The sequence below is a fragment of the Setaria italica genome, chromosome IX, assembly GCF_000263155.2.
Source record: "Setaria italica strain Yugu1 chromosome IX, Setaria_italica_v2.0, whole genome shotgun sequence".
Classification (NCBI taxonomy): Eukaryota; Viridiplantae; Streptophyta; class Magnoliopsida; order Poales; family Poaceae; genus Setaria; species Setaria italica.
This window is the reverse complement of record NC_028458.1, coordinates 4724721-4752362: the sequence shown is the minus strand read 5'-3', so window position 1 is coordinate 4752362 and position 27642 is coordinate 4724721. Positions and strand designations below refer to the sequence as shown.

The 27642-nt window shown below is 44.0% G+C and overlaps 3 protein-coding genes across 3 annotated transcripts; 2 read left to right on the top strand and 1 right to left on the bottom strand.

Moving 5' to 3' along the window:
* Positions 1–100: 100 nt before the first annotated feature.
* LOC101754305 (mitogen-activated protein kinase kinase kinase 5) lies at positions 101–7162 on the bottom strand. Its single transcript, XM_004981602.4, has 11 exons — positions 6478–7162; positions 4992–5633; positions 4817–4904; positions 4439–4501; positions 4186–4349; positions 3733–3808; positions 3047–3106; positions 1606–1725; positions 1050–1283; positions 874–950; positions 101–780 (listed from the first exon to the last, which is right to left on the bottom strand). Exons 1-11 carry the CDS (start codon positions 7017–7019, stop codon positions 525–527), a joined length of 2322 nt encoding a protein of 773 aa, XP_004981659.1. The 5' UTR covers positions 7020–7162; the 3' UTR covers positions 101–524.
* Positions 7163–9113: 1951 nt separating this feature from the next.
* Positions 9114–15052, top strand: LOC101753906 (upstream activation factor subunit spp27). Its single transcript, XM_004981601.3, has 6 exons — positions 9114–9582; positions 11555–11666; positions 11788–11959; positions 12544–12606; positions 12684–12847; positions 14731–15052. Exons 1-6 carry the CDS (start codon positions 9218–9220, stop codon positions 14851–14853), a joined length of 999 nt encoding a protein of 332 aa, XP_004981658.1. The 5' UTR covers positions 9114–9217; the 3' UTR covers positions 14854–15052.
* A 7519-nt stretch (positions 15053–22571) lies between these two features.
* LOC101753232 (transcription factor HHO5) lies at positions 22572–24613 on the top strand. The gene is made up of 5 exons (XM_004981600.2): positions 22572–22956; positions 23045–23178; positions 23333–23723; positions 23827–23903; positions 24028–24613. Exons 1-5 carry the CDS (start codon positions 22743–22745, stop codon positions 24259–24261), a joined length of 1050 nt encoding a protein of 349 aa, XP_004981657.1. The 5' UTR covers positions 22572–22742; the 3' UTR covers positions 24262–24613.
* Positions 24614–27642: the final 3029 nt, after the last annotated feature.

The following is a 27642-nucleotide window of genomic DNA, read 5'->3' as shown; positions in this document are numbered from 1 at the left end:
GTCTAAAAACAATCTCCACTAAAAAACTAAAAAAGAACACACGAATGAACCCTTTCAACAACCAAATGAGCAGTCTGCCACGACGAAGAAATTCAATACGTGATATGCAACCTCGATCCCCTCTTGCTAGTTGACATATTATTGCTTGGCCCCAAAAAATCATCAACAATGATTACATCAAGTATGATCATTACACAACATCAACAACAACACATGCTACAACTACAAACCTAATGTACTATGTGTCGGCACAATCAGGACCATTAGTTTTACCTAGAGCTAGACCCTAATAAATATGTTACATGGGAAATGCAATCACTCCCCCCGAAACGAAACATTACAACATACTTCACAAGGCCCCTTCATTAGCAGAATTTCCCTGTGATCATACCGTGGCGATCTCCTTTACATGGAAAATACTTTACAAGGCCCAGAAAATCGTCAACTATGACTGGCAATACAAGGGTCAGACTGTTTACCGTGTGGCCCAGATATTGTGATAGGTGGCATGCTGTGCTTCAATGCTAAATCAAATTTATTGCTTCCTTCCCGTTAGGCTTTCGCAGAGGACTAGGCTGAGGGTATGCGACTGAAAAATGCATACCAGTTGGTGTATGGGTTGCAACGGAAAAATGCATACCATTTGGTGTATGGGTTGCAGAACCAGAACTGGAGGCTGAACTCAAAGGTGGAGGTGACAAGCTATTGGTTCCCAAGTGGGGTAGGGGTGTCGTCAATCGATAAGCCAATGACCCTGAAGACCGAGCACTGCTTGTTTCACTACCAGAATAAAGAATGCCAAGGGTTAACGATTGACAGTCTCAAATAACAACCTTTCATCAACAAACAGTGCAAGGAAACAGAAGTACTCACCCATTTGCATGTTTCCCTCTCACACATGAATCATTCTTCCAGGGTATTTTATCTCTTGCACCGCTGTGCCCAGTATCCTGTCATCAGCAAGCTTAATTATAGAAGTGCATAAAGCTTCAAAGTTGAAACTTTGGATATCGTGTGCATGTAGGAAGGAGAAAAGGGGGAAGGCTTACTGGGGATTTAATTGCTGCAAATGAGGGTGTAGAGCCATGCTGGTTGTAGGGTGTAGAGCCATGCTGGTTGTAGTGATTTGAACTTTGGATAAATGGGTGTTCAAGCAACTTGCTTGCTGTTGGTCTCTCAGCAGGGTTTCTCTTGAAGCAGCATCTAAGAAAATCCTTCCCTTCAGGTGACAGATTATCCGGAATCGGCGGGTCCGTGCGCAACACCTTAAACATTGCAGCAGGCTGTAGCACCACAAAACATATATAGTTCATGATTAAGAATCTCAAGACACCAAGTTATTATTCAGATAGCTGATGAAACCGCTCCCCATAAATGGAAACACTGAGTTATCTCACATGGCTATATTACTATTATGCAGGCAATCACACATGTACAAATTAAAAAATGCACTATTCGTTTCATACTCACAACTTTGATCAGGTCAAGGTAATATTTAAGACAAATTATTATCATTCATCAGATGAACCAAAGGTAAGAAAGATGATCTACTCTGATTACATAAATCTAACTCAAAACACAGGGAAGCCTCCACAAACAACTTACCCCTTCAAGACCACTCCAAGGTGGCTTTCCTGTAAACATCTCAATTATCGTGCAACCAAGGCTCCAAATATCAACAGCGAGATCATACCCTGCACTTTTATCAAGCGTGGCCCGAACAACCTGCAATATAAATATGTGCTAGTGTGACTACACATGATTACACCTCTAATTTGAAATAAGCAAGTAATCTATTCAAAACAAAATAAAATAATTCATAGATGTTTACAAGAGGTCATCGCAGTATCTAATGTGAAAACTAAGATAAGTATCCACTCCACACATCAACACATAAATATACCCTACCTTGGGAAGGTTAAATGGTGATTTTTTATTACCATATTTCCCTAGTGTCCATTATTCTCATCAGATTGAAGGCACGTCTTTCTCTTTCTAACTCCTGCCCTACGATGGTTTAGGGTAAAGCAGTAGGTGATGTGTTCCAGCGCTTCTGCTGGCATGTTGTGTCAAAGTCAGAGGCAGGACAATGAGCTCCTCCTACAGCGATATAAGGTGTTTTCCCTTGATTCATAATTAAGCAAACATAGTCCATGCTAGGAAACCTTCCATCATAAGAATTCTCAGTCAGACTTTGAAAATGAAAAATATAGGTCCCCACTCCTGCTAGACCATCAGCTGGCAGCTCTTGCTGCAGTCCAGAAGGCCCGTCTCCCGTTGCACCTTGTTCCAGGTTTTCTCTCCCCTCCCAGTGCCACGAGATCATAGGAAGGCCGTTCTCTCCCGGGAAAGTCAATTTGACTGTGCATGCATGCAGAGCTGTTAAGAGTGCTCCAGGCACTGGGCAGTGACTCAGCTTGGATCGTGTGGGCTTTGGGTAAAGTTTTTGCATTTAGCTTTGTTCACCCAGCATCTTTGTATTATTCTTCCCACTTTCAGGGAAATCAATTGCTAATTTTATTTACCTTTTATTCCAAATTCCAGCTAGTTATTAGAGTATCTGACAAGGACTCTTTGGTTTAGTACTTTAGCCTAGACAGTTAAAGGATCATACAAATTAACAGTGTGGACCCTTTTTCTTTTTCTTTTTTTTTTAATTAACATGGTACTTTCTAGACCTATAAGAGAAACGTGGCAGCTTCTTTTCATTTGCTTAACTAGGATGAAATTCTGGTGAAGACTGACTGTTTATATAAAATAGGCCTGCTAAGGTTCTCATTCACACGGGCAACTTAAGTCATTTAGTGTTGCGCCAACTTCCTGGTTCAGTTTCTTTATTCCCCTTCACATTAGACTTTCTAACAAGTACCGGTAGACTACTAGATTAACAAGTTCATTTTTTTTGGTTTGTGACAATTCATACTCTGAATAATGTATATGAAAATGAGTAGGCACATCACATGAGAATAATCAGCCTCATCGCAACCACGACTCCACGAGAGAGAAGAAAATGATGAAATTAACACGAAGAATAACCAGCTTGCACCTCAGGAGCCATCCAGTACGGGGTTCCCTTCAATGAAAGATTAGGAGCTGCAGTACTCAACTGAAAAGAGAAGAAAATGCAAGAAAGATCAACTATAAATACTGAGGGTAACTGATAATACATATGTCTACAGGACAAAAATGAATGCTATATTAATAAGGAGTTGCCCCACAGAAAGTAATGCAAAACATGGAAAACCATTCATACAGTAGATCATTCATTTGGACTTCATTTTTTTAAGTAGAAGCATTTATGTAAAATTGTATCGATCATTATTGAAATGCATAGTAGACTTTGGATAATATATCTTTGATATCAGGTAGGATCTCGGACTCTGCAAATCGATCCTATAGTCCAATCCTATTTGAGCATCTCCAATGTGATTCAAGATCCTAATCATAGGTGGCTACTCCATATATGAAACATTCATGTTGAGCAGCATATGGTATGTATACAGCAATCATTATGTTCTCAGTTTCTCACGCGCCATTTAAGAGAGAGAAGCAGTTGATGGATGAACAAACTATTGTTGCCATGAAATGGATGAACATACTATTGTTATCTTGAATGCGGTAATGACAAATTTGATGTGAGTTTTCGCCTAATCAAATCCAGGGGTGTGCTGACTACTGGATAATTGTGTGTAATAGTGAATAACATAAACTATAGGTTAGCTTGGAACTCACATGCTTAGCCATTCCGAAATCAGCCAATTTCACTACACCATTAATATCCACTAACAAATTTGCCCCCTTGATATCCCTGCAAGAGCAAAACTATATTTACATACACAAGTACATTTTCAGCATGATGCAAGAACCCGATAAATGCAAAATTCAGCAATAGCATAGTCCAAAGAAGATAGGGTGCTTGCAGATTGGAAAATAAGAGGATAATTGCTAATAGACAAAGGTAGGGTGATGACAACCAGCCTCCAGAAGAATTTAGATAAAGCTTTTAGCTTAAGAAAACACAATAAAGTGAACAAACACTGAAACCAAAAGGGCAACAGAAGAATACTCTGCATGGATGTGTTGAAAAGTAAAGAGCTATTAATCTGTTAGGCTAAATTTAATTAATAGGAAAAGTTGAGATATTGTTAGTTTAAAAATGTGAAAACAAGGAAATGGATAGGTTACCTATGCATTATCTTTTGGCTATGTAAGAAAGCAAGACCCTTGAGGATATGACGCGTGAAGTTACGGATGACTGATTCTGTCAGTGATCCACAATGTTGATGAACATACTTATGGATTGAACCAGGATGAACATATTCCAGGTATATGTAGAATCTCTCTTCAATCTGCAAGGGTTCAACAAATAACCATTACATATCACTGAAAACTATCACGGTAAATACTAATGCACTTAATGTGACAAAGGAGAACTTACAGTTTCACTGCCGTAGTACTGCACTATGTTTTCATGCTTGAATTGACTAAGAAACTTAATTTCCTGAAACAAATATGGGAGCCAGTCAACAAAAAAGTGTGTGCTAGCATAATCTTTATGCGGAAGAAGATAGTGCTGGGCACGACCAATTTAGCATTATTCAATAAAACTATTATCATTGGTTTGAACTTGAGAAGCATACAGTATGTAGGATAACAGGAGGTACAAAAGGAACGCAAAGAAAATATAAGCAGAGGCAAACTTATGTTACTTAAAACCCATGAAGCTATGCAAACAAATTTGGTACAGAACAATCATATAGATCGATTGTAATGATACCATTAGCGCAGAATAAATAGCAATGAAATAAGACCAAACCTGTTCTAATTGCTTCAGAGACTCAGCTGATTTAGCATCGTCTGGAATTATATTGACCTCTTTCATGGCACAAAGAGCACCAGTGTGCCTATATGTAGATGAAAGTGAATAACATTCAGAATCCAAAATGAAGCAATAAGCATGAATTCATGATGATAAAAATACAATGATGTACCTATTGGTGGCCTCATATACACATCCAAATGTGCCACTGCCTAGGAGTTTTCCTTTTTGCCATTGACCAGCCACTGATGGCGTCTCAACTTTTGGAACTACCTGGTGGCTGGCATTTGTCTGCTTTGGACTTACAGAAGCAGGAGGGAGAGGTAACGGGTGAAAACTGGCACTTCCATTGCCTTCAGGACGAGAAACATGGTTCTCCGGGAACAACTTTGGATGCATTGGTGATGGAGGTGCACTTGGATTTCTTGATCTTAAAACTGGACTTCTCAGTGGACTTGAGCGAGGAGAACGCTCCTGACCACCCGCAAATTTGTCAGGTGAGGCAGAAGGAGGTGAAGATCCCATCAGATCAGGAGACCAGAGAGACCGCGCTGACCATACATTGGTATCTTGGATGGATATTGCAGCAGATGAGAAGTCTACATTGCTCAATCTTCGGGGACTTTGCACAGGGCTCGAAAACCCACTGCTTGGTGCGCTTCTAGCAGGAATGTTCAATCTGAAGTTCAAAGTTTCATCTGAGTTCTTATCCTGGAACTTCTCTTTAAAAGCTTTTCTCCGTTGACCACAGGTAGTCCCATTTAATTGAAAGTCATTGTGCTCGTGAGTCTTTGGTAGAGTTTGGGCCACCACTCTATTATCATAGGCATATCACAATAAACATCAGGATCAACACAGCACTATTAAATTAGATTATTTCAACAGTAATTTGATGTAACAATCCTAAACTTGTTGAGTATTTCAGTTCAGCTTAGAAGCTTCACAGGAATCCACTTCAATCAAGTAAAATAATAGTGCAGCACTGAAACAACCTAAGTCGCTCATTTATTAAAATCCCATTCTAGCTACTTCTTTCCATCATGTTAATATCTAATCAAGTCACCAAGAGTTTAGAGAATCATTGTGTGCAATTTTGTGGAATGCTATATGCAGAAATCAATAGTGAAAGCATCACGTCCACATATCGTCACAACTCAAATACGTGCCAAAGTACACAAGAAATATAACTATATGGCGTATCATCCTAATACAACCAGACATCATGATCTCCAATAAACATGAGTTAGTAACATCCTACAAGGCTACAACTACTCAAGTTACTAAAAAAATCACAATCCAACTCTTATGTATAATATCTGAAATCTCCAGTCCCTGAACCCTGATATCCATATCATCAAATCACTGTATTCTACAGCAAAGGATACTATCCCTGATCTCTAAACCCATAGGCACCCCCAAAAGTGTTCTTATTCACTGCAAGATAGCCTGTCCTACTAAGTGTTTGGTATCTCACTGATGCCACAGTATCTTTTTTGAAATGTGCAGATTGCTAGTACTCATAATTCATAAACTGGCTCTGGAATCCTCAAGCTGTAAGGGTGACACCCTTGCTCGCTTCATGATCAAGCACACTAATTAATTTAGGGGTGAATTTGGCTAGCAAGGATCAAACATACTAAAAGCTATGAATGAATCACCTCCGTGTGAGCAACGGCGGCATCCTTTCACTCCCAGTCTCTAAGACTCCGGGCGCCTCCGCTGCAGGCAAGTTCCACTCCCCGTCGAGCACCCTCGTCGTCGGCGACGGAAGCGGCCTCCCGGGCCCGCGGCACGAGGACTCCCCCTCGCCTGGCAGGGGCAGCGGATGCGCCAGCATCACGGGCGTCGATGACGATCTCGCCGGCGCCACCTCCATGTTACTCGGGGACCTCGAGATCGGCGTCGAGCTCACGGTCGCAAGCCCGAACCCCGCCGCAGCGTCCCTCCTCGCCGGGGAGTCCACGCCGATCGCGGCGACCCCGACATCGAGGTCGTCAACGACGTAGCGCATCCGCCGCGCCCTGCTCAGCCGCGGCTGCGGTTCTCCGCGACCCCCGCCTCCATCGCCGCGGGAGCTGGGGCCGCTGCCCCCGCCGCCGATGAGGCGGGAGGTGGAGGCGCGCGCGGGGGACGCGGGCGTGGATGCTGAGGAGGAGTGGGAGGAGCGGGAGGGGGAAGAGGAGCGCTTCCACCAGCGCATCGGGACGTGGGGGGCTTATGGGGAGAAGAGCGAAACCCTAGTGATCATGAAGTGGCGGAAATGGCGTCGCTGGGGGAGGGGATCGCTGGGAGGGGAGACGACGACCTCCCCCCCGCCATTTGGGCTTTTTTAGTTTCTCACAGGGGGGTCTCGGGAGTCGGGGTTGGTTGGTTTTGTTTTTCTGGGAGAGCGGCTCCGCCTAGTGGCTATCGGGGGCCACGCGGCTTTGGGGCAAAGAAGTCCAGCGAGTCAATGCCCCTCTGATGCACACACATCACGTAGTGCACTGTACACGGCTTCCTTCCCGTTTCCTTTTCGCTTGCAGCTTTTTCCATCAACCTTCCTCTTTGCGGACTTTGCTAGCCACGTTCAAATATCTTTGCTTAATTTTAAGATGATTTTTGCTACTTTATGTGGTAACCATCCCGAATAATGATGTAGAGTCTAGAGATTATAAACTAATAGTATATCATCTTGACTTTTAAGGTTTTGGATCAAGGCTCTTCTAATATCATTGATATTACCTGATTACCAAAACCATCAACCATGAAAGCAGAAAACTATAAACATGATAATATCATCTATACATACAATACTCATGTTATGTATATACTAGTCAATCAAATCCATTTTTTTCTTACCATATTCCTTATTGGCTTATCAATTCAGAGTCTTGTGTAAGACTATTTTCAATATTTCACCCCATCATGTAGTGTTATCTAAATGCTAAACAATCGGCCACATATTGTTTATGTATTTATTCATGCTAAACAACCATTTAAATGAGTTTAATGAATATTAAATGGGGTAAATAACTGATTAACTTACACGTACAACAACTAATATATGTGCGCCATCATCGGATATAGTATTTCCTTTATTTGCCATCATCGTGATATAGTATTTCCTTTATTTTCCTTTTTTACTTACGTCTATGGGATCCACTGTATAACAAGAAGGGAGACGTGGATTAATGTTTAAGTGAAAGCATATGGAAGAAAATAGCATGTCTTTGGATTTTTTTTATGTGATGGTGGTACGAGTAATTTAGAAACAAACATTAGGGGTATTTTGGGCCAATATTTATAGTGGAAATTGGAAGTGGACACTAAAGGTATTTTGGGTTATTTTTTAAATAACAAAGGTCAGTAATCCAGAGACATCCTATATCCGTGTCTAGCGTGTGTCAATTGTGATTAGATCACACAATATTGATGCTAGGTGGTTTACTTTTACCATGAGAACATTTATTAATTATATTCTTTTCTAGCATGTTTCATGAAGAGTAACATGAAATTTATAAGATAAAATCCGATTTGTAATACTGCCTCCGTGTTGTTTTGGTTTTTCTATAAAATGAAACGGAGGGATTAGTATTATGTCTTATAACACAGTATAGGCACACAATAGAATTGATCTTACTTTTACGTAGTTATTACCATAATCTTCTTATTCAACACACGTACGGTAAGTTATGCACGAGTACTACCTGGATAGGAACTTTGAACTAATCATTTTGATAATATCAATTAATGCCATGCAATAATCCATCCAATAGGTACAAATAAGATTAACTTCATTTGAACATATCTTGGATGCGCAACGTCACGCTAGCTCTTGGGGATGCACCGGCAACCTCATCGCTAAGATAAGACAATGGATGCGCTACTTTTGGTGAGCTAGGTGGCATTGAGTTTTAGATCCGTCCTTCACTTGACTACCTAGCGCTATCTATCTATGTATCTCTCTATCTATCCTTAACGTATAGTGTACTTAAAAAAGGACGTCATCAAAAACTCATTATATGACCGCTCTTAAAAAAGGAGCGATGGCCATGAATTCCGAAAACCATCTTGTTACTTAAAGACTAGATCGTCATGAATTATTTCACGGCAACGTACATATCAAGTGAAGTTATTCGCGGAACCTAGTGCACATACCATATCATGTAAGTCATACTTGCTACCAGTTCAAGGCCATACTACTCTTCCACTTCCATCCTCCGGTTAACTTGACAATTCCGGGGATAAGGAGAGGGAAAAAGGCAAGAAACCCTCTCGCAGGGCACGTGAGTGACGGCGTATTTGGGCGGCCCAACGCCCCCAAGCCGCCTCATTTCAGCCCACGCAAACCAAACCAGGCGAAACCCCGGCACCCGTGCGCCAGCCAGCCACAGACCTCAAACCGACCGGGCGGCGATGGTGTCGGACTCGGAGCTGGTGGAGCGGCTGCAGGAGGTGCTGCGGTCGTCGGACCTCAACACCACGACCACCGCCGCCCTGCGCCGCCGCCTCGAGGAGGAGTTCGGCACCGACCTCTCCCACAAGAAGGCCTTCATCCGGGAGCAGGTCGACCTCTACCTCGCCGAGGTCGCCGCCAAGGCCGAGCCGGAGGAGCCCAAGGAGGAGGAGCCCGAGGAGGCAGCGGTGCCCAAGGAGGAGGAGCCGGAGCCGGAGACGGAGGAGGGCGAGGGGGAGGTGGAGGAGGGCGAGGGGGAGGAGGACGAAGACGAGGAGGAGGAAGACGAGGATGGGGATAGCGGCGGCGCCCGGAAGAAGCAGCGGTAAGGGGCTTTTGCTCTCCGTTTCTCCCCTTGCATTTGCTGCTATGTATAGGGTTCTGTGGAAGCTTCGTCCGGGCGAATCGTGAGGGAATGTGCCGGCACCGTGCGTTTGTGGTGTTTTTTCGATGCGAATAGCGATGGGGATTCCGGATTCGAGGTTCCAGCTCGGCATTCCTTACCGGAGTTCTGGATTGCACTGTAGGAAATGACTCTTTGATTACCATTGGTGGTGTGATTTTGGCCCGAATGTGGAGTGTTGTAAGATTTTGCATGCCTTTGGTATTACTTGATTACAGCACGAAGCTGGTGCGTTTCCTGCGAATTTAGTGCAACCTCTCAGCTGTTTTATGGTGATTTCTGCTTTGTTTGGCTTGTTCCTTTTCATCCAAATCCGTTGTCTGAATGCCGAAAGAAGCATCTGTCATTGCATCTTTTGGGGTTTGCAGCTTCCATCGCCTAGTTAGGATGGTTTAGATATGATTATGTTTGTGTGAGGTTGATGCATTAGTGAGTACAGTTCGGTGAATTTCTGTATTCTGCTGTGATATTAGTTGCACCTCCCACCTTCCATGGATATGTTTTTATGTCTAATATTCTGTTGAGCCAAAATCTATAAATGTTCCTAATCTCTGCTTGCTAGCACAACATCCTCATATGCTGTGGCCATTTTACTCCTTCGCTTTGCGCCCTCTGCTTAATCCATTGACATCTTAAAGTTCATCGCCACACTCTTTCTGCACTGGATAGTGTATTCTCCCCTATAAGGACTGGGGATGTCATGTGTGGCACTTAACCTATGCTAGGCACAAGAAGAGCTGCGAAAGCCACTGCATCTTCAGCGGGTCCGGTCCAGAGTTAATTTAGCTAAAGTCTAGATTGAGATAATTTAACCATAGTATCTTATTGCTGGTTAGTTCGAAAATTATTTCTATATGTAGCCCTAGTTGAATTGGAAGTTATCCCTAAATGGCATTATATAGGCCAGCCAAGCTGTATGGATTAATCAAGCAAGAATAGCAATTTATCATCCCAGTCTCCTTCTCAGCCCCACCTTGGTGATGCGGTAGCTGACCATGACTCAGCAGTGCGGATAAGGTCCAGGGCAATGCCCAAAACCATGCCTCAGTTAGCCCTTGTGATCCCTTCCACAAATAAATCCCAACATGATATGAAGTGTGAAATATTAGCTACTTGTTGTGCTGTTGCTTGGTTATTTGGAAAGATGATATGAAAAAAAAATCTCTCAACTACGGGGGGAGGCTCCCCCGGGGCTTTGTTCTAAGAAGGTCCCGTGCTTCGAACCCAGGTCAGGATGGGACTTTCGACGACACCCGGAGTTCAACGCTCTAACCGGTGCACCGTGAGAATCTTGGCTGAAAGATGATATGAGTTATGGAGTGTCATATCTGTTCCTTTTACTACATTGAAAGGTTGCACTGGTGTTCATTAGTTCCACAGATTCAACAAAATGCCATTTCCATTTAGGATGGCATATCGTGTTTGTATTTTTAAAGTTCATTAACAGGATAGATCATCAGTGACTCTCATTTATACCAGTTAGCTTTGATTTGACTCTCATTTTTTATTTCTTTTGTCCACTATGTTCTTGGATAACTTGGGATCATAGCATAGTTCTTATATACACAGGAATATGGTGGATGTTATCAGTGCTACTGCTCCCTTGACAGATTATTCTTGGGCTTTGGCTACCTGAAGCTTTTGTCAATTAGCCCATACCATTATTCTTTCTGTTAGTTACTCTGGAACTTTAGTCTTATGACTTGAGATTAAGAAACCAACTTCTTATTATCACGGCATGCAAATTCGTGTCATATTTCTGGCGGTTTTAACTGTTAAACATGTTTTACCAGCTCTGTTACACATGTGCACAGCTTTTCTTATTGGTACTTCTGGTTCTCTGTGGATAACCACATTGTGTTAAATATGCCTATCATTTTCTCAATGTTCTTAGATCGGATAAAGGTAATGGTGGCAAGAAAAGGGGTGGTGGCTTTACAAAATTATGCAGTCTTTCCCCGGCACTTCAAGAGTTTGTTGGCGCCTCTGAGTTAGCCAGGACAGAGGTGACACTATTAACTTAATTCTGTCTCTATATCTATCTTTCAAGGGATGAATGGTAGATCAATTGATCGTGAAAAGGATATTATTATTGAGTTCTTTCTTGATGTGCTTGTTTGCTTTCAGGTTGTCAAGAAGCTTTGGGCATATATTCGAGAACATAATCTACAAGACCAAAGCAATAAGAGGAAGATTTTACCTGATGAGAGATTGAGGAAGATCTTCAATGTCAATTCCATTGATATGTTCCAAATGAATAAAGCTTTGACCAAGCATATCTGGCCATTGAATTCTGAGGGTACTAATCCTTCTCACACTAAGTTCTATGTGTACCAGCCAAGAAGTTTTGAACCAGTGCAATTACCGGTGTTTTCCCTCTCCAAGGATAGAGCTAGTAGAGTTTGCTGTGCATTGGTAAAAGGAAAATAACATAGCAAAAGATGCAGGAAGGAAAATCAAGGACGAGGATTGAATATTGAGACCAAAGATGTTCACATCTAGGACGAAAATGCAACGAAAGCTGAACTTTGATAGTTAATTGAAACCTTTAAGAACTCTATGTTGATACTTAAATTCATATGTTTGTGTTCCTTACTGTAGTTTGTTTTGGCTAGTATCAGTGTGTGACTGTGTGTACTTAATTGATCCCTGTCCATCGGAAACTTTAATGTAAGCTTATGTCTGATTTATTTACCAGATTTGCTAATTGCTTTAGTTAGGCATAGTGCCATTTATCATGTTTGCACAAGAGGAAAATGATGACCTCCATGTTCCATGCCCCATAGTTAGATTATTTTGTTAGCTGTTTTAGTTAACCTATATCTTGTTTATTAACCTTCCCAATTCTAGCACCAAAGTACTTATTTGAGTATGACTTGCCAGGTCCTGTCTCTCCTGACAGATCAACACCCAAAGAGAAGCCACAAAAGAGAGACAGGAATGAAGGTTAGAAATATTTGCTTGTCTTCATCCAATCATGAGTTTCTGTTCTCATAAACCTATTGCTGAAATACCATTTGCAGGAAAGAAGCAAAAGGGTGGCTCCTCAGGGGCTGGATCTGGTCTACTTGTGCCCCTTCAGCTTTCCAATGATTTAGTGAAATTTATTGGCACCGGTGAGAGTATGTTATCACGATCAGATGTTGTGAAGAGAATGTGGGAATACATAAAAGAGAACAACCTGCAGGTAAATTTCTTTCCCTGGATACAGCGTTGCTGTTTGTATTATCATTGTGGAATTGCTTGGTCTTCCAGATATTGATTGATATAGAGTGTTTCAGTTGTTTTGTGAGCTTTAACGCTTGTTTTATGCTTGAATACACATACCATCTGAGCTGTTGCTTGAATATGGAGTGTTTGAACTCATGGATTTTTGTTAACAATGAGTGATATTGGCTGCTAAGGCTAACAGTATTTCTTACAGCATAAGCATCTAGTGCCCTATTACCCTGGTCGAGATCGCTTGCAATTATCATCTATATTCTGTTGTATTCTTCACTTGGCAACGCATCAAAGCCATCTCAGCAGATGTTCTAGTGTGGCTAATATTCAAGATGCAAAAATATAGTAGGCTGTATGCCTATCCACTATGGGTAATACGCGAGTTCCAAATTGCAGCAGTAATAACCAGCAAATTACTGACAATAACTGCGTAAGCAACTGAGAATCAGATTGATTGCCACGAATACAAACATTTTGGTGGTGTTGTAGCTATAGAGGTACAGGCTTGTACATATAGAGGTACAGGCGGATGGCCCTTGGCCATAACCATAACGCTACAGACTAGGAGTAGCGCCTAAAGAATAGGTCCTATACAAAGATCATGTACATGCATGTTTACAAACTGGAAAACAAATCCCTATGGATACTGGGAGAAAATTCTAGGGAATTTTGACACGTTTTTCTTGTTTTCAACTCTATTTTCTACTATTTATGTTGGACTTTGTGAAAGTTGTTGAAATTTTGGAAGAAAATAAGAGAACAGAATGTGACTGGGATTGGAACTGTTGTCAGATGTCTCCTGGCTTCCAGCCAAAGGATGGGGAAGTTGTTGAAAATAGTTTTTCATAACCCTGATTGCAGTAGTTCCGGTGTAAGTTCCATTGGCTACTCTATGGTTGCTCTTCTGCAGCTTCAGACCCAGTGTCGTTTTTAGACATTCAAAGAAATGGTTTAATAACTCGGATGACTGATGCATGATTGGTCTAGGTAGAGGAATTCGCCTTTCTAGATGTGCTGTGAGCTTGTCTTTTCAAATAGTTGCTAAATAGCCAAACCATAGTACATTGGTGTACTTAGCATGCCTAATGATTCAAGAATGTGAACTTGTCATATACATTTTGCTGCCACCTCTTTCAGTCAACGAACAGCAGCTCAGTAGCATCACAAGAACCAAATGTTAGGTAATAACATTGCAATTGTGTTGTGCCGGTAAATAATATCTGGGGTGTTTCTCTGCAAAATATATATAGATGGGTAGGATGTGCACTAAAATATTTTGCCCCCCCCCCCCCCCAACACACACACACACACACCCCTCCCCCAACACATATTCTGATCTAGCTTCTCATTCTGGTATACCATAGATAAACAACTTTGTCATGCCTGTTCTTGTGTTAACTAGTCCACCCATAAAAAAGAAAAGGGGTAATCTCAATGGTAATAGTATATTCCATAATTTCCATTTCTCTCTCTTTTGGTTGTTACTTTCCAGCCCAACCAATTTCAGTCTTACTAGTGCTATTGAGCTCCATTTCCCCTTCATTCAATACTAAGCATTTCAAAAGTGGTGCTACTTTGTGAAAAATCATGACACTGATTGAGTTGAACAATCTGGGCCTGAAATTTTCCGGTTCCTTTCTTTTATAGTTCAGCCTTTGTTCATGTATTTGCATGTTCCTCGGAGTTATTTAGAATCTATAATCATTGAGATTGGTCCTGCGGAGGTGGTAGTAGTAAGGAAGACAGAACTAGCCCTATCCATTACCCTTTCCTATCTTGTGCTTATTCATTTAAACAATAGCAAATATGTTCTTAATTGCTTTACTCCTTTTGTTTCTTTGGTGGAAGGATCCTTCTGACCGGAGGAAAATAATCTGCGATGAGAAGCTGAAGGACCTATTGCAAGTTGAATCATTCAACGGCTTCACAGTTTCGAAGCTGCTTGCCCCGCATTTTACCAAGACGAAGTAGCAACCTGCCATCCAGATCTGCTAAAACCCAAAAGTCTGGGTGATTTTGTTTTGCAGAATGTGTAATCATGGAACAGTTAGGAGCTATGTGAGCGATGTGGAATTTTAACTTGTGGGAGTTGTTGGCACTTTTCGAACAATACTGGTAGTAGGTTCCTCAATGTCTAATGAAGTTATCAACCGTTGACTAACCGTTTCACTCTCCGAAAATCTAGGGGCATAAATCTATGCGTGTGGCTTCTAGTGCGTTCTTTCTGAGTTTATGGCCCTCCATTTTATGCTCAGGGTTGAGGATGCGGTTGCTTGGTCTCCTCAAATGGCCCTAGTGCTCATGGCGCCGTAAAGGCAAATGGGAGCACAAGCGCTTGTCTCTTAGGATTGCAGGGGTTTCCACTTTTCAGTGAATCTTTCATCCTTTTAGCTCCTGATATGGATAAAGTTTGTAGCAGTAGTGCATCCGCTTTTGCTGTATCTTCTCACTGACTTGGTACTGGCTGCTTTGCTCCTCCATTTGTTTTGGGGACACAGGTGTATGGGTCACCTAGACTTCATCTGTTTCATCATGTGGGTGGTGGCATTTCAGACTGCATGAAGGATGCAAGGACTCGTAACATGATTTGCGCCGTTTTCACCTACTGATACCATCCATCGCAGTGGTTCGGATTCTTCATTTGATTCTGATCGGATTCTGAGAATTTATGGTATCAAGGGGTGCGCATTGAACGACCAGAATGTGAATCCGATAAGGTCGGAGTCTGTTCTGTTTTAGCTGTTTGGTTGTGCGTCGGGGTCTTTGGTCATTGTCGCAGTCAGGTGGTGGTTTGATGGGGTCCGTCCATGTGGAGTGGGGTCACTGGACCAAACTGGAGCGTCCTGGTGCCCGTGTGCGAACGCATCTCCGATATTTCATGACCCATTCATATTATTCTCTTGATCGGATTCCTTCATAAACTGTCGTGAAACTGACATGAACGGCGAGTTTGTAGGGAGGAAGAAAAGAAGTGGAACCTGCAGCTTCTCAGCATGCATTTTTTCTGGTGTTTTGGGTAAAGCGACGGCCCAATTTTCTCGTTCTCAAGAGAGAACCTATGGTCCCTGGGAAACGCGAGGAATAGAACCTATGGTCCCTGGGAAACGCGAGGAATAGAGGCAGCAAAGCACAGCGACGTCTCAGTCGAGGCGTACAGGATTCTAGCGTGCGTCGCGTTGCGTCGGCATCCGTCGCAAAGATTGGGCCAGATTCCAACCAACTGGAGCTGGGCGTGAATCATATTTGCAGAGGGAAAAGAAGGGAGAAAGATCTGGTGAGAGATCGCCAAAGATTGGTGGCGAGTGCCGTGTCCGTGTGGCCCGTGCACCCGTCCCTGTCGCCCAGATGGCCTCCGGATTCGCCCCCATCGTTTGCTTCCGGTAAAATTCAGTGGACGACGAACTCAAATGTTCCAGATTCTCAGTCTCCGCTGTCTGCTCCACTAAACTTTCTTCCTTCTGGCTCCAAACGAAGACGGGTATACCGGATACCTGGCTGTCGTCAAACTTGTTCAATGTTCAGTTATGCTACTCAGATTCAGAAGAGACTAAAAAATTCAAATATTCTTTAGTATATGCTTGAAGTCTGTCCATATGATTTCCAAACAAAATTCAAGCGACCAGTATTTCGATAGCGTAAATTTATGCGTAACACGTCCATACAAGAATGAGTACTGGTGGTGCCCAATTTTGATTATCTGAATTACACAGGGACCAGTGTGGTTTACATGCCTTTTTAACAAGGTGACTTTGGGCCAACTACTGCACAAGAGTCTCAAAAATATCATGGACCAGACAGGAAGGAGGAGAGGTCAAAGCCGGCATCTTTAGGCAGAAAGATAAGGATAAAGCGCAGCTCGATGTGCTGGTGTGCGCCGTGGAGACTTGATGGCGTTCCCTCCTCTTGCTTCAACGCCCTCCTGCAAAAGTCAAAACACTTTTTTGTGAAATAAAAAAAGAGTTATAGGCCGGGCTGGAAATTGGCAGCTGGCCAAGCAATCCTTTTTATCGCCACTTTTATCGGTCCTCATCCAAGTACAGTACAGGGCTACAGGCTCTGTACTATGTACTTGCTTCCTAGGTCTCGTATTTGTACTATGTACCATGTACTGCTTCTATGTGAAGAAATATCGAGGTCAAACTTTTCTTTTATGCTGCATGATTGGGAAATGGTGTGAATACTGTAATATTCAGAAAAAAAAAACTGGTCACTGTAGAACTGGAATGGAACAGGAGGGGAAAAAAATGCATTTTTGTTGTAATAACAACATCTACGTACCCTTTTCCGTAGCCATGAGATTTCAACTACTACGCTCCTATTCCTAGTTGTATAATAAGACATCAACAAATATCAAGACCAATGTGTAAACATGCTATTCCTACTACGTCAAAGGGCCGGGCTTTCTATATGTTATCAGGTCTCGCCTATCCTCCATGATTAGCTGGCGAATCTTGTGGATATGTTCGCAAGATTCTGAATGTTTGTGATAACATAACGCCAGTTGCTAATAACAAAAGAACCACATGTTGGAAACTAGCTGCTGCTACAACAGGTACAGACGTTTCCTGCATCCGAGCCAATCACGGAGCCCCAACCCCAACCAAACGCGGCCACTAAAAAATGATTTGAGAACTGCGCTCCTGCATCTCGCTCTCGGACACCTGGATACGTGTGTGGACGCTTGGCCGGGGGCCAAGCTGTCTTTGAACACTTAGAGGAAGAAGGATTAGGAAGGGCCATGTTGGCATGTTGTTCTAGTAGATTCCTTTGGCCTCTCGAGGCAGCCATGGGCCGTTTTTAGGTTTAGTCCCGGTTTAGGTACGGCCAGGAATGCGACTTCTCCTTTGCGACCTCCATGAGTTCTTGACTTCTTGGAGCTGGACCCTATCTGAATTGTGGTGAGAAATTTCCAGACGGCGTTTGGGATCCATATTTATCCAGCCTATACAGCCTTGATGACATCGTGTTTTCTCATCGTTTTTAAGCTCACTGTCAGTACTTTAAGGAGAATAATTGATGCGTTTCACCTGTAGATGACCTGAGCTCACAAGTCACATGAGTTTTGCTGCTTACCGGAGGGAGTTGTTGGAATATGCTTCAAATTCCTAAAAGTTTCTACATGCACCAACCAACCGTTGAAGCGTCTAACTTAGCTTGTTCTAAATTGGGGAGGCATTTTGTGGTAGCATGCTTGCATGCATGTTTACCGGTTGCATGCATGAGTTTTTTTAGCCATTTGTATAAAATTGTCTGCATGCTCCGGCCTATATAAACTAGTTGAATATTGTACGATAGAGAGTAACATAATTAGCAGAGTCATTCTGCGTTTCTATTCCTCTTGTAATCCGCTTGGGTTGAGTTAACCACTCATTGTAAATTCCTAACATTTGTAGACCTCCAGATATATTGAATAGTGAAGATCATCTTTGTGTATCCATGTCTTGCTTCCAAAGAAGTTTCCATATAAATATGTGTCTCTTGTGGTTGTGATCGTACTTGTTTCGCCAATTGATTTCTAACACAACTAACCAATACACAAATGTGTATAGCTGGGTAGGGTTGTATTTGCTCCTGTCATATCAGGTCAGTACAAGATACTGCAGGATCTGGATATATTATCTTAAATAAAAGGAGTTATATATATATATATATATATATATATATATATATATAGGGTTATCACGGGTTAAGTTTAAAAAATAACTTCGGTTAGCAATATCTAAATATATTATCTTAAATAACAAAATGAGTTGTATAAAATGAAAGCAGATGAATCTATAAATGACAAGTCTAGATGGAGTTATATTTAGTACAATCGAAAGAATTACTTGCTAAAGTAAAGTGACACTAGTTCTCAAATACCCATCGGTAAATATCCTGATCCATAGTAGGAATAATCTTCCCTAATTTCGGAGAGACCGAGAAATTTCACATTCTATCGAGTTATTACATGGGATAAAAAGCCTCTGCACAATCAGCAGGGGAAAAGGCGAGGTAGCCTAGCCAGGGTAGCAATCACAGAAAAGGCATGAGGCATCAAATGCCACTCATGCAATTGGGGAGACACTGAACCAATCAAGGAATCCAATTCAGCACTGATAATGCTCTTCTTTGGCCAGAGTCCAGAGCAGTCCACACTCTGCATTTCTGGGGCATCCCTTTGTCCTATCATCTGGCTATTCCTCCTTTTGGGTGCATCAGTGCATGGTGGCTCAAAAGAAAGAGATTCCTCAGTCTGCACGTCCAAAGTGCGCGCCTTTTGTTTTGCTTCAGAACCCAGCCTAGCGTTGTCAAGATGCGGGCAGATAGGTTCTCTCGGATTCTCATTTCATATGGTTGGATGCCGGCACTGGAAATCAATTCTTGATGAACAATTGTTTTGAGTGGCATCTCTTTGGTGATCAGCTTCTGGATGAAGTTTTATACTAGCATGAAACTTTCGTGTGGTATCTAAGAACAATCCTTAGAAAATTTGCAGGTATGAATTTAAGAACTATGTGTACATAGCATGTTTACGCAAACACAGAGAAAAAGGGGTTAAATAACACCTATCCAGAGTGCAAGAAGAAAATATGTACTGTAAGAACTGTAATGTTTTTCATGTGAAAGTTTCAAGCATGCCCTAGTATACTTGAAGGATACGGTGAGTTGAAGAACTGAATCTAGATAATAGGACACGTAAACTATTTAATTACAAAATATTATTATTCCTTTTCCTATTTTCTGGAGCATAACTATATTGAAGTAGTAGTACTGTGTAAAGATGTCAAAATTAGTAGGTGCGCATACAAACTGCTAGGAACAACCGCTTTGCATGCTACGTTCACGGATGCTTTCAAGTGGCCACAACTCCGAAATGGTACCTTTCATCCGGTTGGAGATAGCAAGCAATCCACATTCTACGGTTTGGATAAGAGAGGGCAGGTACAATGGATTCTTGTGTCTGTTCCAATCTTCTCTCCAGGTCTCAAAGAGTGACATCGACATCTATCCATGGCCAGCCCATGATTCTGTCTTCTAGGTAAAGTGCTAGAAGATTAGCTGCACAGTGGAGTGGATCGAGATGCGATTAGTTGCCCAATCAAATATACTTTCTGTGTCTGTAGATATATGGCATTTTGGATGTCATCAAAAGTCTCTAATATATAGAGTAGCTTTGATTAATGCCTATTACATGAAAACAATAGTGAAAAGTCTGTAAATTAGAATTTTCTTGGCAAATTATGGTTAAAGATGATGCTACACAAATACAAAGGAAAAGGTTCTCATCTCTCTGAGGCTAATATGAACCGTACCCTAGCTATCCTAGCCGTCGATGGACCTTGAGAAGGAAGTCAGTCAAGAGAAACGTCGTCTATCACTGAAATAACACGTCATTTAACTTAGAATAAATATAAAAAATATGAGCATATAATTTATGTCGAGTTCCATCACATGGAATGTAAGCTGTTCACATAACTAATGGATATATTCGGTATTCTCCAATGCTTCCCTTGGAAATTTTGACAGCCCGGTGACAAGGAAAAGGAGTTCGGTCCAGTCACGGGAGTGAAAAAAGTGGCAAAGCAAAATCATCGATTCAGGTGCAAAAGTCCCACCTGGCCACCTCCCTCCCAAAAAATTGACGCAGGAACGAGCCAACTAGCAGTGAAGATTCCGGCTGCTGCATGCAAGCTGTGAAACTGAAACGGAGGGACAGAATTTTTCCAGAAAGGAAACGGGGGAAGAAGAAGATAAGGTGCGGCGCGCGCGTAACGTGTCGCGCGGCGACTCGGCGAGCCGGCGGGCGGGTGGAGGCCGTACGCTACCGGATGCGGCGAGCCGATCCCGCGTAACGACGACTTGGGGGTGAGGTGTGTGCGCGCCGCGTCACCGCGCACGCCCGGGCGCCCCCGACAGCGTACGCGTGGGCGCGGGCCCGCGGCCGCGGACGGTCCCCGTTGCTCCTCCGCTGGCCGCTGCCCTGCTCAGAGGAGAGAGTATCTCTGGCCAATCCATATCCAGATTTGCCCACTTGCGATCCTCTCTTCTCGCCGGGAAAGGGAAATCACGGCCGTGCCTTGTCGCGTCGGTTGGCCGGTTGCGCACGGCTGGGCGGATCATCTGTGCGCGCGGCGGGGGTTTTGCTTCGTGCTGCTAGCATAAGATCACATAGGAAGAAAAGCCAAGAGTACAATGGTCCGCTAGATAATCCCGGCCAGTCCAGGCCACCACCCATCGCGATGAATCTGCGTGATGGGATGAGATTTATTCGGTCTTATGGTTACATTCCAGCATTGCCATGGTGTAATGAGAAATTTTTCCATGTCCATTGTATCGCCTCAATTATGTTATAGATACATGCCAAGCTATATGATGCGCAATCTTATCGCATGTCGATGAATTACCTCAATTATAACGATAACAATAATATATGCTTATGTTGTTGGGAACTAAGTAACCGCACTACATGTTAACACCATATGAACGTACTGAACAATTCTATTATGTAGCCGTTAGTGATGAGCTAGGAGTCACATTGCGCATGCTAGCACCGTGATATCGTAGTATGGGGTAATATGTTTTCGTTTTCAACTAAGTTTTTATTTCAGCGATCGATTGTGACACGATGTGATGATTTTATTAAATCTTTGGATACGCTAGACCAATCTATAAATCATAGAGATAGAGTTTGCGTGCATACATTTACAAGTGAGTACGTACATGTACGAGTGTCAGCATCTGCTAGCTTGGTGTACGGTACCAACCCGTGTCTCACCAAAATTAAAAAACTGTTCAAGAGCTTGCCTTTTCCTAGCAAAAAGATCTCCACATTTTCGTGGGAAAAAAATCTCCATGCCAAGCCACACAAGGAACCATCCGGAACGTACGGCTTTGTATCACCGACTTGGCCGGACTTCCACCGTGAGGACAGCCAGAGAAAACAAATGGCAGGACCACCCGTACTCCGGAGCGTTGCTCGTGCCGCCAGCCAACCAAGAATCACCCATCCATCGGCCAGCCCCGACCCGCGCGGGGGCCGCGACAACAAGCCGTGCAGGTGCATCCCTCCATTCCGAAAGGCCGTCCCTTCCGAAACGGCACTCCGCCACGGCGCCGCCCGAGCCGATGGGCATCGCGCCCGCGAGACCAGGGAACAGCCGGACGAAGAATCCTCATTGAATGATTCCCGTCTAAAAAAAGGCATCGCCATCCACGCAGGATGACAGGATCCCTCCTCTCCTCACCTTGGCACGCAAGCATTTTAACCACGCCTGTTATTACTTGCACGGAACGCAAGCTAAAAGAAAACCGAAAGGGATCGCAGCGTTAATCTCGGAGGAAAGGCAGGGGTGTTTCTGCAAGTATCTACAGAGGGGGTCGCGAACCGGGGTGCGAAATGGGGGAAGGTCGAGGGGCGTGCTGTCGGGAGAAGAGGCGTGAGAAGCGGTAACTCGAGGCCGCGCCGCAGGGTCGACGGATGGACGATTCACCGAGGAAGAAGTGTGTGTGAGAGACGTCCGGCCGCGAGCTTCTCGCGCTGGACGCGACGTGAGGAATCGGCAACGCAGCGCGCCCACCCACCCCACGCGCCGCGTGGTCTTCCTCTCTCTTCTTCTCTCTCCTCCCATCCTGCGGTCCAGCTCGCAGATTCCATTCGCCCCCCCGCCCGCCGCCGTCCGTCTATATATGCCCCCGGGCGGCCGCACCTCCGGAATCCAGATCCTCCTCCAGTCACCCCACCCACCCACCCACCGCCTTCTCCTCTTTCTTTCCTCCGCGTTGTTCTTGTTCGTCTCGGCTTCCGGTCGCTGATTCCGCGGCGAAGATTCCCGGTGGCGGTGCTTGTTGTTCGCTCGCTCGCTCGTGTGTTCGCGTGCATGGGGCTCGACGTGGCGGAGATCGGGATGGGCCTGGATCTGGGGCTGGACCTCAAGCTCTTCGCCGCGCGGAGCGCCGGTGGGATGGCGGCGGCAGCGGCCAAGGGCGCGCCGGCGGGGATCGAGGCCTGCATCAGGAGCCTCGAGGAGGAGCGCCGGAAGATCGAGGTGTTCAGGCGCGAGCTCCCGCTCTGCGTCCGCCTCCTCGCCGACGGTGAGAACATCAGTTTCCGTTTCGTTTTTCTTTTTCGTTTTCTCCTCCGCGACGTGGTTAGCTGATGCGGTGTGCGTGCGCGGTGCAGTGATCGAGGAGTTGAAGGACGAGGCCGCGAAGAGAGGCGAGGATTTGGAGTTGGAGATGAAGGCGGACGACGGCGACAAGAAGAAATGGATGAGCACCGCGCAGCTCTGGGTGGACTCTGACGCCAAATCCAAGGTAAACCTTCGCCATGCTGTGTTGTTTGGATTCCTTGTACAGTTTTGATTTATCATCAAGTGCTCGAATTTCTTTTGTGTTCTCTACTAGTTAGGATTATCAAGAGGTTTTCGATTTTTATTGAAATAGACTGTTTATACGTGTTTATTTGCAGTCCGAGAAAGAGAAACGGAGTGAGATGACCTCGCCGGAGCCCAAGTTGCTCGGTAGCCCCATGCCGATACGGGCTGTTCCGGCGGTGGCCCCCCCGCCGCCACCGTGCTTCAGAGGGGATGACAACGCTGCCAGCACTGTCGGGCTGCCTGGTCTGTCGTTGCTGCCACCGGCTGCAAAAACATCGATCTCTCCGGCCCCTGCCGTTGATGAGCACCGGCAGAACGCCACCGCAAGATTTTCTGCCCCCATGTCACCATCTGGCCCTGCACTCAACTTGCATGCTCAGACTCAGCAACAGCAGCAGCAGGCGAGGAAGGCGAGGCGGTGCTGGTCGCCGGAGCTTCACCGGCAGTTTGTTGCTGCCTTGCACCAACTCGGCGGCCCACAAGGTAAGATAAGCGACCGATCAATTAAAAAATAAAATTACTACGAGTAGCTACAAAAGTGCAACGAATATTGGAGCCTTACAGACTTGTTTCATCGTGATTGCAGTTGCTACTCCGAAGCAGATCAGGGAGGTGATGCAAGTGGACGGGCTCACAAACGACGAAGTGAAAAGCCATCTCCAGGTGAGCAATTATCCGCTTAATTTGTCCAGGCATCTATATAACAGCTGTTACTTCTTTTTAATGTCCATTTCTAGCTATGCATCTTGTTTGGAAACTAATTCGATCATGTCATGTTCGTATGCAGAAGTACCGGCTGCACAACAGAAGATCGCCCGGCGTGGCTCCGGTGAGCCAGTCGATTATGCTGGTGGGTGGCCTATGGGTTCCTCAAGAGCAAACCAGCTCACAGTCAGGGTCTCCTCAGGGCCCCCTTCAGTTCTCTGGGTCAGGGATGGCCGTCTCTGCAGCCACCGTCGGTGGCGACGGCAGCAGCAGCGACGAAGATGACAAGTCTGATGAAAGCTATAGCCGGAAATGATTGTAAGGTTTGCGTTCGCGAAAGATCGGTTGAGAGTGTAGAGATAGCATCGCGGCTTTGCGCATCGGTGGCAGTAACAGATTCATCAGTCAGGGAGAGGCTGTGCAGCCAGGCCATGCATACAGGGAGATTGGGTGGTGAGCGCCCAAGAGATGAACTGATCATGAGTTGGGTTGTTGTCATATATGTACATGAAAAGCTGATACCAGTTTTCATGAGGCCTATTGACTTTAGTTTCCGGGCAGATCCAAATTTTCGCCCTGAGAATTATATACATGCGACATTCACACACTGTTGTCTGTTTATTTGTAAGTTATTATGATGTTATGGATTGTGAATACTTTGCAGCTTTGATGGATCATGTCTTTTTCAGCGTATCTGAAGATTGAGCTTCAGACGTCAGTACAGCTTCAATGAAGCTCAACAATGCAATTTACGTACCAATTAGGTTTCTGACAGAGACCAGAATCATCTGAACAATAGACCACAGCAGGGGTAGTGCTAAACTTTAGCAGGATCACATTAGATGTTCGGATGAATTAATTACAAAACTAATTGTACAGATGGAGTCTAATTCGCGAGATGAAGCTATTAAGGCTAATTAATCCCTCATTAGCAAATCATGGGCTAATTAGGCTTAATAGATTCGTCTCGCGAATTAGACTCCATCTGTACAATTAGTTTTATAATTAAACTATGTTTAATACTCCTAATTAGTATCCAACCTCCGATGTGACAGGTGCTAAAGTTTAGCAGGGGTATCCAAACACCCCTTACAGCGAGCTAAAAAAACACCAACATAAATCTCTGTAATCAACACAGTATCATTGCCAATCTTTTCGATCAGCATGTTTCTGAAGTAGCTAAAATTCGCAGCGTTCTTTCGTGAGGCCGGATTGCTTCTCCTACCCTGGTTTGTTGCATGCCTGCCCGGCCTTTCACGTCGAGACGGATACCCGTAGATCTCCGATAAGTTGCACGTCGCTGTCTCGTGCATGCCCCGTCCAGCACTCTTACCTCTTCTCGCAGGGTCGGAGTCAACAATCATTAACAACTCTATCTCTGTCCGCCCATGCTTATCCGGAGCTTAGTATAACCCGACGCATTCAGAAGCACGTTGCCGCCGGGCCGGCTCGCTGCTGCTTTGAACCAAAACTTGGAGGGTTCGACCGCATCGACCGGCACACATGAAAGAACACAGATAAAATATCGCAGGGATTATTCCGATTCTGATCGGGGCTCATCCAGCATCGCTTGGTTCGCAAGGCGCTTTCAGCGTGCGAATATTCTTGCGGTTGCTTGCAGCATCTGCCGCGCGCGCCCGTCCTTTCCGCTGTAAGATGGGTGCGGGGTGAGGTGTGCGCGCGCGCGCGCGCGCGCTCGGCTGGGGTGCGGCTGGGGACGATGGCGATGATAAGCTAGTTAATTGAGCGCGTGGGTTAGTTGCCATTGGTCAGCTGGTTGCAGATAGGAAAACGCATGGTCGCCGCTCGATGTGGCCAGTGGGATATTCGGTGCTCTCTACTCCGGCCGGTCTTTTGTTGTTGTTGCTGCTGCTGCTGGCCGCAGAGACAGCTAGCGATCGGCCAATCAGGCAGCCGGAACGAACCGAATTCGGCGAGCCTTTTTTTCTGGTGGTGCTGACTCTGATACAGATAACAGATTCGAAGAAACGAGAAACTGGGTCTTTCATAAAAGGGGGTGGAAAGAAGAAGAACCCTGTCTTCCTCTTCTCCCTGTTCCCTGAATGTGTAAGCGATAATCTCGGAGGGCGTATGAGCGGTAAAGATAGTGGAAGCTGTCGATTTTGTAAGTGGATCTGCGTGCAATTTCTTGTGTTCCGTTTATGCCATCTTTGGCGTGAAATAGTTATTACATTTTTTTAATATAGATTTAGGTCGATTGGAGGTACGGTAGCAAAAGCAAAGATGAAAAAATAGTGAAAGAACTGTTTATCTTTGATTGTAAAGACTAGACAGCGACTGAGAGCACCTTTTTTTTCCTTTTCTTTTTTGGAGTTGGAGAGTAGGTATGTGCTCATAAAAAGGATCTAGGAAGTATAAGGTGCAGTTCCACTTGTAGGTTAGGGAGACGTGAGCATGGCCAAATCATAATCCTTTTACAGTTTTACCGCATTCCATAGCTTTGTCTTTGGCATTACTGGTGTCTGCTGTGAAATTCAAGCGCCATTGCCAAACCTTTTAAGTGGTGAGACATATGGGCCGAATTATGAATGTGAGGTTGGCTGACAGGTACACTAAATTGGGCCGGGAAAAACTTCGGCTCACACACAAACACAACTCAAAATATGTAGACAAAACAAAGTAGAGAGATAATTGTAAACATACAACCGGTCGATCCCCAGTTTATACAAGTAGGAAGACAATGTTTTTTTTTTCAAATCAGCAAATTAATTGCGGTGACATACCAATATACCATTCTAATTAATTTTTCTTCTCCTAATAAATGATTACGTTGAATGTCATTCTATTTTATTTTATCAATGTTTTAGGTTGACCAAATGACCCAAATGATTAAGGCCTGCATCCATATCCCAGATACTACCCATCATTTTTACATCCGGTGCTAAAAAATAGTAAAGTGGTATTTGGCCCATGGTATGTCCGGGAGAGGAAAACTATTTTCGTTTGTTGATATAACTGCATTTTGTACGCAAAGGTGCCAAATTAGTCAGAAAGTGGTGTCATGGAGAATGAAAATGGCACGCCATAGAATATTTGATTTTAAAAGAAACTTGTCATTTACATTTTCATAAAAAATAATTTTATATTTCTTATTCCAGCTTATGTATCCTTTGGGTACACTGTGACTTTATGAGTAAATCTCCCTTATCAATTTGTTCGATAATCAGAAATGGCATCGTGGAATAGCAAAATACACACCGTAGTATATCTCCCATTCTGAAAAAAACTAGAACATTTTATATCATTTCATAAATGCATTTTTCTATTTTTATTTCAGCTTATGTGTTCGTATACATTATTACCGGATTTTATTTGGATTTATTTCATAACTTACGTTACGAAGTGGCCCAAGGGTGGATAAAAAGAACCTTGTGATTTCGCCTATGGAAAAAGGAACCTATATCAGCTTAGTTACTCAAAAAGGAACCTACAGCTATGGCATAAGCAAACTGACCAAGATAGGCCTTGGGTGGGCCTTGGGAACCCGTGCGACGACGATGATAAATTACTCTTCGCAGCATGTACAACGACAAAGATTGGGCATGGAGCAAGTATCTCATTCTGGCACTCAGCTTGGGCCCAAGGTAGAAGGCCCAAGGACATCCCTCCAAAGATCTTGCTGCATCCAAAAAAAGAGCAAAACTTTAAAAGAGGCGGTGCACAATCATGGATGGGT

Excerpts from the sequence above, each read along its gene's own strand:
- LOC101754305 (XM_004981602.4), bottom strand. The coding sequence starts at position 7,019 with ATGCGCTGGTGGAAGCGCTCCTCTTCCCCCTCCCGCTCCTCCCACTCC. Across the intron at positions 3,809-4,185 it reads AGCCAAAAGATAATGCATAG|GGATATCAAGGGGGCAAATT; the intron begins GTAACCTATCCA and ends TTGCTCTTGCAG. Across the intron at positions 1,726-3,046 it reads CGTACTGGATGGCTCCTGAG|GTTGTTCGGGCCACGCTTGA; the intron begins GTGCAAGCTGGT and ends TTTATATTGCAG.
- LOC101753906 (XM_004981601.3), top strand. The coding sequence starts at position 9,218 with ATGGTGTCGGACTCGGAGCTGGTGGAGCGGCTGCAGGAGGTGCTGCGG. Across the intron at positions 11,960-12,543 it reads CTGGCCATTGAATTCTGAGG|GTCCTGTCTCTCCTGACAGA; the intron begins GTACTAATCCTT and ends ATGACTTGCCAG. Across the intron at positions 12,607-12,683 it reads AAAGAGAGACAGGAATGAAG|GAAAGAAGCAAAAGGGTGGC; the intron begins GTTAGAAATATT and ends TACCATTTGCAG.
- LOC101753232 (XM_004981600.2), top strand. The coding sequence starts at position 22,743 with ATGGGGCTCGACGTGGCGGAGATCGGGATGGGCCTGGATCTGGGGCTG. Across the intron at positions 23,179-23,332 it reads ACTCTGACGCCAAATCCAAG|TCCGAGAAAGAGAAACGGAG; the intron begins GTAAACCTTCGC and ends GTTTATTTGCAG. Across the intron at positions 23,904-24,027 it reads AAGTGAAAAGCCATCTCCAG|AAGTACCGGCTGCACAACAG; the intron begins GTGAGCAATTAT and ends GTTCGTATGCAG.